Source organism: Terrapene carolina, unplaced genomic scaffold (genome assembly GCF_002925995.2).
Source record: "Terrapene carolina triunguis isolate 2854851 unplaced genomic scaffold, T_m_triunguis-2.0 Scaffold62, whole genome shotgun sequence".
Classification (NCBI taxonomy): domain Eukaryota; kingdom Metazoa; phylum Chordata; order Testudines; family Emydidae; genus Terrapene; species Terrapene triunguis.
Genome location: NW_020664413.1, coordinates 13009806 through 13024962, shown reverse-complemented (window position 1 = coordinate 13024962; position 15157 = coordinate 13009806). Strand labels below are relative to the sequence as shown.

Here is a 15157-nt window from a genome sequence, read left to right as displayed (position 1 = left end):
TAAGACTAACAGAAGTATTGGGGCATAAGCTTTCGTGGGTGAATGCCCACTTTATCAGATGCAAGACAAGGGCTTGCGTCTGATGAAGTTGGCATTCACCCACGAAAGCTTATGCCCCAATACTTCTGTTAGTCTTAAAGGTGCCACAGGACTCTCTGTTGCTTTTTACAGATTCAGACTAACACGGCTACCCCTCGAATAATAAAACAGTAACTTTTGAGATTAGATTGGGAAAAAAATGTCTTTAATTCACCTAGACAAACAGGGGAATGTACATCTGATACCTTACCACTACAATTCCACCACTGGACAGTAGGTGGAGTATGTAACCCTGCACCTGGCCTCCCCACTACACTGGTGACATTTAGTCACAGGTGTATGCCCTTACTGAACTGGTTATTCCCACCTGATGTAATAATTATGGGCCTGATCTCCGCCACTGAAGTCAGAGTTTTTCAATTAGATTGTGTGCCCATTCCAGAAAGGTGAGGATCAACTCAATTTCTATGAAATCATTGGGAGCAAAGGGCACTCAGCCCTATGGCCATGCTCATCCTGGCATGCACTGAAACAGTTCATTCTTCTCATTGAGTAGAAAATGCAAACATGCAATGAGAGCCTCTGCAATTACAGATGCTGTCATGGGAATTTAAGCTGGGGGTAACAAAATTTCAAGTACTCCCCAAATCGTTGCACACACACAAAACTGAAGAGTTCTATATGTCAGCACTTCATTAGCTTAAGCAGGTCCCAATACCCAGCCTACTGCCCAGTGCTTTCTTGATTTACTTTTCCTTATTCCATCGATGAAATAGTAATACATCATTGTGTAAAGTGATTTTAACATTTTAATTTCTAGCGCAGGCAAGGTCTAAATTGAAATTCATTGTTTCAAAGGAAACTGTCAACCATTTATTTATGACCCTTCCTTGTTTGAAGAAACCACTTAGACTATTTCTTTACTGACTTTGCCCTTCAGTTTGGCAAATGAGCTGTTGCTTTCAAGGAAGGTGAAAATAATGTGACTGTTTTTAAACATTCTCTCCAATTTATATAACACCGCATAATACCAAAGCATCTTCAGTCACAAATCTTTACGCACCTGCGTAGCTCCAGGGTGTAAGAGTTGGCAGGATCAAGACCTTAGGTTACACGTTTGCATCGTTATGGCAGCACAGCATTTAGAAGTGTGTGTTCCTTCAGAACCAGCGAGTGAGCACACAGTGGCCTGACCCTTATTAGTCTGTCCTATGCTGAATGCAAGAAGAAACCAAGGCTGGCAACCAAAAGTGCTTTCAAGTGCTCGTGTTCTGGTCCCTTTATGGGTCCATCATGGCCCCCAGCATCAGAGAAGCCTCAGGATTTCTCTAACAAATGCTCTACTTTGCCCATTGGGAAGCAAAGAATAGTTGGAACCACACCTCCCTTCCCTTCCCCACCCTCCAATATCAGGGGCTGAGAGCAGGGCTAGCGTATGGCAACTCTGGCATCTCTACTTTAGAGAAAGCTGCTCAACATCGGGGTTATTCCCAAGGGTCTGTTTCTGCTCTCTTGAATGGCTCTTTTTGCAATGGGACTGTTCAGTTCAACAAAAACAACACTTTACTCACAGGTCTACAGGCTGGGAACTTGTTGCTTTGTTCAACTGGATCCCACAGAAAGCATGTGTGTGTGTGTGTTGGGGCGAGGGGGATGGGAACTCCCACTTACAAAACAAGAAGGGAGGAGCATGGCTTCATCCCATAATACTCAGGGTAACCCAGTTAACCTTATCATGACCACTTTACTACACCTTTACACTGCTAGATCAGAGTCTTTTCCAATATGTTTATACGTTCTTTAAAAAGAGGCCCTTGCCAGAATAATGGATTCCATTTTTTATTTTTTTACAAAAAGCTAATGATTTATTTAGGAAGTTTTAACAGATTTTTCAAATCTTTGTCTGAAAACTGGTTCTGCTGCTGAGCTTTCTGATTGATCAGATTTTTAATGTTCATCTGTTAAGATTCTTATGCCATTAAGAATAACGTAGAAGACATTGATTTACTGTGTATACATTTTCAAGATGGACTGATAGACCCATTCAGGAGCCTGTTGATGGGCCAATATGTGGTATTGAACATAGTATCCTATGGTTTGAAAGAGCTTAAAACAATTTACCAGACAGAATTTCCATGACCTTGCTACACATAAGCTTCCACTTCTCACCCCAAGTTACACAGATTTCTCACTTTAAATGCAGTGCAGCGGCCATAGGTTCCAAGGTCAAATCCTGCTACTGACTTCAATGGGAGTTGGATCAGGCCTTCTATGGTGATGCCTTTATAAGTATTCCTTTCAGTGACACAGATACACAATTCTGCATCCCGCACTGATGATCAAGAAAGGCAGTCTACCCTGATATGGGCCTTTTTTACATATACTGTGGAGTTTTATGGTTTTTACAAATTCCATAGAGAGGAAAAAAACTCAAAACAAAACACAAAGATGGCAGCTCAGGTGGTTAATGTGCAGAAGTGGCACATTGGAATAATATATACCCATCAGTATGTGAGATATTAAGAATAAACATTTATACAAGTCAGTGAATGCTGTTATGCATTCTTAATCAAAAATCTATTAAGGCTTCTAAAGAAGAGACACTTAAACATAACAGCTGCAGATCATTGAGTTCCAAACATTTTTATTTCACATTCACCTGCCATAGACAGTAATTTAATAGCACTGTTGTCCATGTTACTGAACACAATGAAGAACTTGGGTTTTTTAGCAAAAGAGGATGTGTTGTACATTAGCAAGTCTAGTCCAAACAACTTGCTGTTGTGTACAAGCTGTCCGAACTATAAAATACTGTATACAGATGTTCTATAAAAATTCACAAGGGGGTTCAACAAGTTTTCTAAATTTTCAGGGCCAAATCCTTCTGATGTAAATTAGCAGAGCTTCATTGACTGCAAAGGAGCTACACCCGTTTACACCAGCAGCAGATCTGGGGCTTAATCTTTCCAAATTGCAGCTGACAGAGAATTTGTGTTGACAGATGTATTTTTCAACCCAACCAGTGATACTTGAAGATCTTAGTGATTAAAATCTAATTTGTCTGGAACTAGTTAATAGCAATCCCCCTCTAGACAATGCTGAAGTTTCAAAAGAAAGTGGTATACAACAGCTACACTTGCTGTAATAAAAATATAGAAGTCTATAATCTTACACTAGAGAATTATGCAAGTTAAGATTCCATTTGCTTGAGTCTTAACCACCAGGCTTCACATTTCTTATTGTCTGAAATCTTATCTATGGCTAAAATGTAAAACTGAAGCAAAATCTGGCTTCTTAGCAGGTGAAAAAAAGTGAAAACAAATTTTATCTGTTTCACTTTTGGCTAAATTTATCAAATCACTGCTTATTTACTACACTCTCTCTTCATGGTGTCTGGATTTATTTTTTCGAGTATGCTACAAAATTACAATACATATATATATTGTCCTGAAGTTAGAACTAGTGCAGTATTAAATCCAAAGTACAAAATAATCCTATCTTCTTCATTGTGAAAAACAAATAAATAAAATTAGACAACATTCCTAATTTACTATAAGGCATTAACTCTTTACTGTGTAATGGAGGTGATCAAGAATAAACAGCCACTGGACAAAGCAATGTAGAACAGACTACAGATTGAAAAATAAAGACTTATATAGCAATATACATGTATCTAGGCATTGCAGTTATCACTGTTACCACAGAAAGTATTCAATTTATGGACCGAACAATCAATTCTAAAATTCACTGGCTAGAGGAGTTCCTCAGGAAGAACTGGCTTTCAGCTTGGATAGCAGCATTTCATTCTTACGGCACTCCTGTTGATAAAAGTGAATAAATTTTGAAGGTTAACTATAATAGTTATGGTACCTATATTCACATCATCAAGACAAAGCCTTCTATGTTGTGAGAGCTGACGAGAAGGAATGCAAAAGGAATCTGCATTTGTCTCTTTAGGGCAACTTTATGGCTCTTTTGTGCTCCTTTGATGACACAAAAAGGTGATAACATGGGTCAGGGTGGAACCCAAGGTATGGTTATGAAGTGATTAAGTGACAGTGACATCATCTAACTAGTGATTTAAGCCTTCTTACTTTAGTGACAAAAATGATTTTACTAGTTTTCGTGCCTACTCTGCAATCCATGGCAACGCAGAGTGAGCTGGAGTTTTTTTGATTCATGAAATCATCAACAGAATTGTTATCTTGGTTCCAATGGCAGGATCATTATTTCAGGCGATGATGCACAAGGCAGAAAGAATCTAGCTTTATGGTCAGTCCCAAATTGGGTTTATGTTGCTGGTAGTTATGAAATCCATCTTCTTCCTTATAAACTGAACTAATTTGAAATGAAGGTCATTGATACCTGATCTGGAATCCTGCAATGCTATTTGGCACAGTCTATTTTCAGAGAACTACTACAGCAAGGTCAAGAATTATGAACATGTTTTCTGTTCCCAATAAGGTTACCATCATCTTCCAGGAGACAAAACAGGAGATATGCCATGGTGTGGAAATTCCCTCAGAAGACAACTGATAAGGAGGGATTTTTTCACTCTCCATGGAAGCTTAATTGCTAGAGAGGATGGGAACTCCTACCATAGTCATAAAGTGGCTAAGCAGCTTGTCAGTCTCCCAAAGATATGTGATGCAAGGCAGGGGAAAATAACCCAGCAAACCACGACAGATTAGAGAAAGCAGCCTTTTCTAACATGCAAACCCCAAAGATCTTTTGCAAGGCAGTGCTATTTTGGCATTCGCTCTCAAAGAGACAATTAACAGAAGCACCGGGAAGGCTAAATCAATGAAATATTAACAGTACTTTTGCAATGTTTAGATGACAAGACTGTGCATTTCCTCTATTATTTTACTAGAGAAAAAATACACACAGTGCAGACAGTATCACACAATTTAAGAACCTCTACATAAATTGCAGTATCAGAACCTCTACAAAAACCTACTACTCTTCCCCTCTTTTCTTCAAAAGACAGATTCTCCTGCCACAAAAGGCTATATGTTAACAATATTTCTATTCTATTAATTTAATAACTGCCACCAGGAAACACGGAACAGACTTGTGCCCTTCATACAAAGACAGCTCCTTGTACACACCTTCATCACCTCCATGCTGCACTAATTAGAGTCCCTTTCATGGGTTTCCAAAAAAGATTCCATTAGACAACTGCAATCTATTCAAAAGCTTTGATATCAGTCCATAATTAAAATGTCTTGTACTGTTACCTGAATGGTTAAAGAATTGCTTAGTATTTGAAATACACCCCAACCCATCCACTGTATTATAGATAATCCTTATCAACTATGAAAGAAATCCCCAAGTCCAAGAACATTTAGGTCAGGGTGCCCTATCTTTGTCAACTATGAAACACTGAACATATCTGGTACAGATGATCATGGCATGTCCCACTGCCAAAACGTTATGTAAACTGAGAAATCATAAATTATGACATGCAAGAGAATGCAAATTTAAATGCTGAATTGCCTCACCTTCGGTTTTCATAAATTACAATTTCCATGTTAATTCCATTATAGAGAAATCACATTCACTGGTCTACAGTAGCTTCCATGCAAGGATCTCAAAGTACAACAGCTCAGTGGATTAGCTAAATAGTATACCCCTTTTACAGAAGGGTTAAGTGCTGGAGCAAACCTATACTTTAGTCCACTGTCAGCACTACATGGAAGACTCACTAATCTTCTTCCTCAAACGTGCCATGCCTGCCAGCATCCATTCCTGTGTATCTGCCAAGTATTTCCAGCATATCATCCAGGATCAGCACCCAAAGAATTTACAATCAATACATAGGATGAGACAACAATCTACACATAGAATGATACAATAAGAGATGGATAAAAGAAATATCTTTTTCTATGGAGGAAGACAAGACAAATAGTGAAGCAATCCTCATTATTTTAAGGAACAGGTGTTGTTACTGTATGTTAAAAACAAACCCTTAACTGAGCCACTATGACATGCATATGTCTAAAAAAAAGTAGACCATTAAAACTTAACTCTTCATGATGGGATTTTCAAAAAGTAAGTTGTCCTAATTCTGCTCCCATTGAAGTCAATGGTAAAAACACCACTGACTTCAAGGGGAGCAGATTAGGCCAACGAGTGCTTCTGAAAAATCTCACTACCTCCAACTAATGAGGAAGACTGCCTTTAACTTACAAGCAAATCAGGCCTGATCTAATAACTAATTAAAATATTTTAAATTGGAAACCAATTTGCATCCCTGTACCAGGGTTCTTCTCAATGAGATTTTAATGAGCTGAATAATAAACTTTTTTAAAAAAAAATCACAGTTTATAGGCCAATAAAAGATCTTTAGCTCCACCCCTACTGCGGGAGTTCCAGTAATAAAGACCAGTTCTCTACAATAATAGGAAGTGAATTGTAAAGATGACTGGGGGTTTCCTGAGAGCTTAACCCTCTCCTTTGGTTTGACTCAAGATGTAGATAACCCAAAGGAGGCTTGTGAAAGTTATCTGACGTGAAAGTGTTTCTTGGCAAGCCAACACATCTAGACAATTGCCTGTTAACAATTGGAATATTTGTGATCCATCTCAAAGTGACCGCCTTTGAGCAGGATGGCTTTTAAGATTATTCTTAAACCCACCAGTTGTTTTACTGGCTCAAATTCTCTCTACCCAATACAAACAAAAATGCTCTTACCTCTTTAAATTCTTTCACTGTTTTAAAGTAAAGCCTCTGTTTCTCTAGCAGTTCCAGGTATTCATCATTTAACTGGTCTCTTCGCATTTTGTTTTCTTGTTTCTTCTTTTCTATCTGTTTTTAATGTGCACAAAGAATGAAAGATCATGTACTGTAAGAACCAGAAACATCAAATACATTTCCAAGGCCTGGTCTACACTAGGCTTTTATGTCGAATTTAGCGCCGTTATATCGAATTAACCCTGCACCCGTCCACACCACGAAGCCATTTAGTTCGACATAGAGCCCTCCTTAAATCGATTTCTGTAATCCTCCACAACGAGAGGAGTAGCGCTAAATTCGAAATGGCCATATCGAATTAGGCTAGGTGTGGATGGAAATCGACGGTAATAGCTCCGGGAGCTATCCCACAGTGCACCACTCTGTTGACGCTCTGGACAGCAGTCCGAGCTCGGATGCTCTGACCAGCCACACCCCGGGAAAATTTGAATTCCTTTTCCTGTCTGGGCAGTTTGAAGCGCAGTTTCTGTTTGGACACCGTGGCGAGCTCAGCAGCAGTGGCAGCAGTGGCAACGATGCAGAGCTCTCCAGCAGAGATGGCCGTGCAATCCAATAGAAAGAGGGCCCCAGCATGGACGGATCGGGAAGTCTTGGATCTCATCGCTGTGTGGGGAGATGAGTCCGTGCTTTCCGAGCTGCGCTCCAAAAGACGGAATGCAAAGATCTATGAGAAGATCTCTAAAGCCATGGCAGAGAGAGGCTACAGCCGGGATGCAACGCAGTGCCGCGTGAAAATCAAGGAGCTGAGACAAGGCTACCAGAAGACCAAAGAGGCAAACGGACGCTCCGGATCCCAGCCTCACACATCCCGTTTCTACGAGGCACTGCATTCCATCCTAGGTGCGGCCGCCACCACTACCCCACCCCTGACCGTGGACTCTGAGGATGGGATATTGTCCGCGGCCGGTTCCTCAGCGGACGGGGAAGAGGAGGAAGGAGATGAGGAGGACGAGGCAGTAGACAGCGCTTACAACGCTGATTTGCCCGACAGCCAGGAGCTCTTCATCACCCTGACAGAGATCCCCTACCAACCCTCCCCAGCCGTTACCCCAGACACAGATTCAGGGGAAGGATCAAGCAGTAAGTGTTTTAAATATCCAAACATTTATTTACAACATAACTGGCATATTTAAAATATTAACAGTAGCTAAAGTGCTTTAAAACATGTAAACATTTATTTGCAACAAAACAGGAAGATTGAAAATATTAACAGTGGGTAAAGTGCTTAAAAACATGTAAACAGGAAAGTCAAACAAAAGGGGAATCAGTGCAAAGTGTATCATGATTACTCCGTCTTTGGGCGCCTCAATATATAGTCCGAACCATTTTAAAAAAATCTCACAATGTCCGCTTCATGATTATAGTGCCCAAAACCCTGCAGTCATTTGTCCCTCCAAGGGCACCTAAGCCAAGAACTGGTCAATGTAACCGGGGATCGAGGCGACATCCTCCGGGGAGAACTCCTCATACACCTCCTGCAGGTGTTTTTCAAGCCTCATCAGCAGGTTCCTGGGCAGGGACAGCTTATTAGGCCCCCCGTGGTAGGACACGTTTCCCTGCCACAACGCCAGCAGGTACTCCGGGATCATGGCCTTGCACAGCAGTGCAGCAAATGGCCCCGGTTTCTGCAGGCTGTCCCGGAGCATCTTCTCCTTCTGGCTCTCGGAGACCTTCAGGAGGGTGATGTCAGGCATGACTCCCTGCTGTGAATTAGGTAGGGGAAAGTTAGTATTGGGACTGCTTGCCCGTCCCTTTACAGAACTGCAACCGCCGGTTTACAGCCACGCGGTTTACAGCCGCGAGGGGCTGGGACAGGGCCAGAGTTCATGCTTGCAGGATTGCTGCCAGCAGAGACTCGCATTGCTTTCTATGTGAAAGGAGGCCAGTGCCACTCTTAAAGTTTTAAGCGGCCACAAGTCTACGGCTTACCATGTTTGCCATCTAGACAAAGTCCGGTGTCCTGCCCTGCTCCTCAGCTCGCCACAGCAAGACCGCAGGCACTGTAGGCGAGGGCCGAAAATTCGACCTTGTCCTCAGTGCGCGTGTGATAGGTGCTCTGCATGGTCTTGTTCACAGAGAAAGACTATGTTCTCTGTTCACAGATACATTGCTCTGTCTCAGGAATTCACTCCCTTTTTCCAATTCCCACAGCCACATCTGCCCAGAGGCTAGCGCACATTAGGAGGAGGAAGAAGAGGACACGGGAAGACATGTTTGCTGAACTAATGGAATGCTCCCGAGCACAGGCAGCCCAGCAGACACAGTGGAGGGAGAACTTGTCCCAAATGCACCGGGCAAACATGGAACGGGAGGAGAGGTGGCGACAGGAGGACAGGCAGGCTACTCAAACGCTGCTTGGACTAATGAGGGAGCAAACGGACACGCTCCGCCGCCTTGTGGATGTTCTGCAGGACCGGAGGCAGGAGGAGAGAGCCCCGCTGCAGTCTCTCTGTAACTGCCCTGCCCCGCCACCAAGTCCCATACCCCCCTCACCCAAAGTCCAAACACGGAGGGGTGGAAGGGGCCGGGAAAAATTTCACTCCACCCCTGCGGACTGCTCTACCACTAGAAGGCTCTCATTCCCCAAAATTTGAAAAGTCCTTTCCTACCCGCCTCACACAAGACCCCGTCCAAGTTTCACCCCCCCCGTTCCATGTGCGGTTGTTAATAAAGAATACGTTTCTGTTCATTTCTGTTTCCATCCTCTTCTTTTGGAGGGGAGTCTGTCTGGAGGGGGGGGAAGGGCCTTGGTCATTGGACAGGACAGTCACCTTTAGCAGGGGGCAGGTGCAGCAGCAGGGCACATATACAGTGCAGTGACTAGTTATCCTGGTCAGTCTGGGAGGTGGTTTTCATGTTCTGTGTGGTGGGGGCGGTGGTGTTGCTCTGTGACTTGGTGGCGGGGGAGGGCAGTTACAGATCTTATGCAGCGGTCCTTACCCTGGATCACAGAGCCGCGCAGCAGGGGATCTGTAACCCTCCTCCCCCTGCAAGACAGTCACATAGCCGACACATACACGCAGTCCCGGCCAGGAGGGCTGGCAGGCTCCGTTGAAACAACCAGTCCACCATCGCGGAGCCTGTCATTCCTGGAGTTTAGAAGCATCATTTGCATCACAACCCTAAACCCGCTCCCCGCCACAGTCTGCGTCCCAGGTTTAAAACATTCCCGTGAAAACAGTAATAAAGACAACGGTGTCCATGAACAAAACAGAACAGATTTTATTTTTTGGGAAGGGGGTGAAGGGGGTATGTAATTGGAGAGGATAGTCGACGGCAACTGGGTAAAGAAACGGGGGCAAGTTCAGCTTCTGTGTCCACAAACTTAAAAGTCAATGGGTACCCTGCTCAGCCTTGAAACTGGCTTTCAAAGCCTCCCGGATGCACAGCGCGTCCCGCTGGGCTCTTCTAATCGCCCGGCTGTCTGGCTGGGCGTAATCAGCAGCCAGGCTATTTGCCTCAACCTCCCACCCCGCCATAAAGGTCTCCCCCTTGCTCTCACACAGATTGTGGAGCACACAGCAAGCTGCAATAACGATGGGGATATTGGTTTCGCTGAGATCACAGCGAGTGAGTAAGCTTCTCCATCTCCCCTTGAGACGGCCAAAAGCACACTCCACTACCATTCTGCACTTGCTCAGCCGGTAGTTGAACAGTTCTTTTTCTGTGTCCAGGGCGCCAGTATAGGGCTTCATGAGCCAGGGCATTAGCGGGTAGGCTGGGTCCCCGAGGATCACTGTAGGCATCTCCACATCCCCAACAGTTATCTTGTGGTCCGGGAAGTAAATACCTTCCTGCAGCCGTCTAAACAGACCAGAGTTCCTGAACACGCGAGCGTCATGAACCTTGCCCGGCCATCCGACGTAGATGTTTGTAAACCGTCCCCGATGGTCCACCAGTGCTTGCAGCACCATTGAAAAGTACCCCTTTCTATTGATGTACTGGCTGGCCTGGTGGCCCGGTCCCAGGATAGGGATGTGAGTCCCATCTATAGCCCCACCGCAGTTTGGGAATCCCATCGCAGCGAAGCCATCTATGATGGCCTGCGCGTTTCCCAGGGTCACTACCTTTGACAGCAGTACCTTGACGATTGCCTTGGCTACTTGCATGACAACAACCCCCACGGTAGATTTGCCCACGCCAAAGTGGTTCGCGACTGACCGGTAGCTGTCCGGCGTTGCAAGCTTCCAGAGGGCTATGGCCACTCGCTTCTGGACAGTCAGGGCTGCTCGCATGCGGGTGTCCTTGCGCTTCAGGGCAGGGGACAGCAACTCACAAAGTTCCAGGAAAGTCCCCTTCCGCATGCGAAAGTTTCGCAGCCACTGGGATTCATCCCAGACCTGAAGCACTATGCGGTCCCACCAGTCCGTGCTTGTTTCCCGGGCCCAGAATCGCCGTTCAACAAAATCCACATGCCCCATTGCAAACGTGATGTCCTCGGCGCTGGGTGTCGTGGTTTCTGACAGCTCTGTGCTACTCTCCGACTTCAGGCCCTCACTCCGCTGCCGTAGCCTCCTCGCCTGATTTCTCTGCATCTGCCTCTGGGAAAGGTGTATGATAAGGTGCGAGGCGTTGAGAACGGCCACAACTGCAGCGATGGTCGCAGCGGGATCCATGATCGCAGTGCTGTGGCGTCCGCGCTGTCACTGATCAAAAAGTGCGCGAACTGATTTCCCGCCGGCGCTTTCAGGGAGGGAGGCAGGGCGGTAGTGACTGACGGATGACGACAGTTACCCAAAAGCACCCTCGCCACAATTTTTTACCCAGAAGCCATTGGGGGCTCGACCCAGAATTCCACTGGGCAGCGGGGACTGCGGGAACTGTGGGATAGCTGCCCACAGTGCACTGCTTCCAATGTCGACGCTTTCCCTGGTAGTGTGGACTGACAAAGTCGAATTACTGTCCTTAGTGTAGACACACACGTTCGACTTTCTAATATCGATTGCACATATTCGATTTAACTAAAATCGAACTACTCTCGTAGTGTAGACATACCCCAAGTAGACATTAGAGAAAGATGCTTCACAAGACACACATAATGGACTCGGCTGATTCTTTCAATGCAACAAATATTTAGGCCTAGATCTTGCAAAGACTTACTTTGAGTCAATGGAATTACTTACAGTGGACATGTTGAGCATGCATATGTCTTTGTGAGATCAGGACCTTATTTACGGACTAGCATTCAAATATGGCAGACAATTTATCGACATTAAAATTACAGGTGATAAGAACACCCAAAATATTTTTACAACAAAAAGTTATTGATGCAGTAGCGAATGCTTGATTTGGCATCTAAGGTGGTTGTCTCCATCATCTATTAACTTTGGAAAATCATACACTAATCTGGCAAATTTAGTAGAAAAATTCAATTACTCTTAATCTAAGGGTCAGGAACAAAAAGTTTTAGGTAAGTACTCTGACATTTTTAATGCAAGTATTTTATTACTTGATGCTTTCTGTCTCCAGCCAATGACTCCAGATGGTGTGTTGTAAGTAAAACATGAACCCGCATTTAAAAATATAATATTCTTCATGTTCCAGATATAGCCTGTATATTTTATTTCTATCTTGTCTGTTCCTGTGGGAGACACTGGGGCTGATTCTCCACTGCCTTATGCAGTCATATACTCCTGTTCAAAGAGGGTATGCAGTGCTGTCATTCTGATTTGGGAGCAGCTTGCACAGAGGTAAGGGATCACACAAGATTCCAGGCAGTGGAGAACTGGGCCTATAAATGGAGAATACCCATTTAGAGAGATTCATCACAGAGGCACTTTCTACTGCTATAAAACCTTAATGTGAGCGGTTTGGGAAGCACCTGCAATTTGTGCTATTGTTATTCCAAACAAAGAACCAGGATGCTCCCTGAAGAGAGACCCTATCAAACACACCGGTAATTCATATTGAAAAGCTGCACTCTGAGTTCCCAGCCCCTAAGGCAGAGTGAAGAGGATCAGTGCTAGTGGCTTGGCACTTGGTATACATAAACAAGAGCAGACAGGCTCTGCTGGGAGTGCTACTGGAGGGAGACAAAACACTCCTCCTGCCTTTAGCACAATGGAGCAGTCTGCTGCTTGTCTTCTGAAGTACATCTCTTAGCAAAGAGAAGGGCAAAGAATATTCAGTCAAGTGAAAAACCCTGCTGCATTGACTATGTCTATCCCTCTCCTGCTCAAATCCCCCATAACCTTCCTCAATCTTGCCAGCAAGGACTTGCACTCCCCTCATCAAACCTTGAACACTTAATGTAAAATAATTTTAACATTTTATTTATTTCATTTATTAATGAAAACAATGAGAAACTAATATGATATGAACAAAGTTAAACCTCCATCATCCCTCCTTTGCCTAATACCTCTCCTTGTGGCTGGTCATGTCAAATCTAAACTTGACTCTTCAGGGTAGGGACTGTACTTGTAGGGTCTCATGACGATAACCCTAAGGCATTACATACAAATGCTCATTAACAAATATGTACTAATGCATGGTCTGTATAGCAAGCACATTTTTGGTGATCAACAAAGAAATAACAGGTGAGATTTTCATTTACATTAAGGCCCCTTTAAAACTGCTCCTGGCAATGTAAAGACTCCTTAAAATAGGAATAACATTATATTTATATCCATTTTAAGGCACCTGTATCTGTTAGTGTCAGCAAGAATCAGGCCCAACACATTTAAGTTAAGAACCTTTTATTTCAAGGTAGAGGTGGGGAAAATCTAAGTTAAGTCTCTTGGGAAAGACTGACTGTGGATGAAGTGGTGAAAAAGTTCAGGGGGCAGGAAAATCTGCTGAAACTAGTTTGAGAGAGAGAAAGAACACGAACACACCTTTCCATGTGAAGAGAAAGAGAGGGTGAACACCCTTCCACGTGCAGCTAATCTGCCTGATCAAAGGAGTAAGGCAAGAAGCTTCTGCTAGGTGAGGGATCAATATAAAAACCAAGAGGTGCAGAATATTAGTATATTATATCAGTGTTTTGCCATCTCAGAACCACTTTAGTCTGAATTAATTCTTGTTCAAAGAGATGTTTGTAATCGATCTACAGCCTTGCTATTCCTCCGAACACCCACACAGTTATTTTATTCTAGAGAAGGCCATTCAGCATGACAATCTGTACTGGAGTCACGAGCCTAAGACCCAATGCCGCTCTTGAGCACACACACTAACATCCTAAAGCAAAACACCGTTCTAAAGATATAATCCCCTTTGCAGAGGATGGATGAGAAGCACCTATTGCTGCGCTTTGTAAAATATGCAGAATAAGAAGTACCCGGCGAAAATCGTTTCTAGATTGCTAGCCCTACATGAATCCTTCTGATGAATGGGAGAAAGTGCACAGGCATTTCTGATGGCTCTTAATTCCAGAAGGTTGATATGCAGTACAGCTTCCATGGGGGACCATTTACCCTGAACTCTGAGGCTGTTTAGATGGGCTTCCCATCTTATCAGAGAGGCATCTGTTATCAGTGCTGGTGGGGGTGATGTGAATGGGATTCCTGCACAGACACTGGATGGGTCTTTCCATCATTCCAGGGAATGTTTGACCTGGAGGGTATCCACAATGGCTTGTTTAGCCTGTCCTTGTTTGGCACGTAAACTGAGCTGAGCCATGTCTGTAGACACCTCATGTGTCATTGGGCGTGAGATGTCACAAACGTGCATGCTGCCATGTGCCCAAGGAGCTAAAGGCAATTTCTGGCTGATGTTTGTGGGCTGTCCAGAACTGTCTCTATGATACTGGTCAGGGTGTTGAATCTGTACATCAGGAGGAATGCTCTCACTTGCACTGCATCGAGTTCAACTTGAAACACTGTACTGGAGTTAAGGTCGATTTCTGGATATTGAGTTGTAGACCCAGTTGCACAAATATGCGCATAGTCCTTTGGGTGGCGTGTAGGGCAACTTTGAAGGAACGAACTTTGAGAAGGCATTCTCCAGATATGGGTAAATAATGATACTTAATGTTCGCAGATGTGCTACTACTACGGAAAGAACTTTAGAAAATATTGTGGGTGCAGATGAGAAACGGAATGGAAGTACTCTATACTGGTAGTGGTCCTGCCCAAAAGTATTTTGGAGGAATCTTCTGTGGAATGGTAGGATTGAGATGTGGAGGAAGGCATCCTGTAGGTCAAGGGCCGAGAACCAATCTCCCTGATCTAAGGATGGAATAATTGCTACTAGTGTTATCATCCTGAATCTTTGCACCTGTTTAGTGCTCTTTGATCTAATAAGGGTCTCCTACCTCCTTGTCTTTTGGGGATCAGGAAATATTTGGAATAAAAGTCTCTGCCTCTGAGGTGAACAGGGACTGGTTCTATCGCCCCTAGGCACAGCAGGTGATTTATTTCCTGAC

General features: G+C 44.0%; 1 protein-coding gene across 1 annotated transcript in view; it reads right to left on the bottom strand.

The window, feature by feature from the left end:
* Positions 1-2666: 2666 nt before the first annotated feature.
* Positions 2667-15157, bottom strand: part of CCDC93 (coiled-coil domain containing 93) — a 108439-nt gene continuing 95948 nt past the window's right edge. The window contains exons 22-23 of the mRNA XM_024224507.3: positions 6736-6849; positions 2667-3857 (exon numbers count right to left, since the gene is read on the bottom strand). Of these exons, the coding sequence (XP_024080275.1) occupies positions 3804-3857; positions 6736-6849 (168 nt within the window). The 3' untranslated portion in view covers positions 2667-3803. The remainder of the gene's footprint in view (positions 3858-6735; positions 6850-15157) is intronic.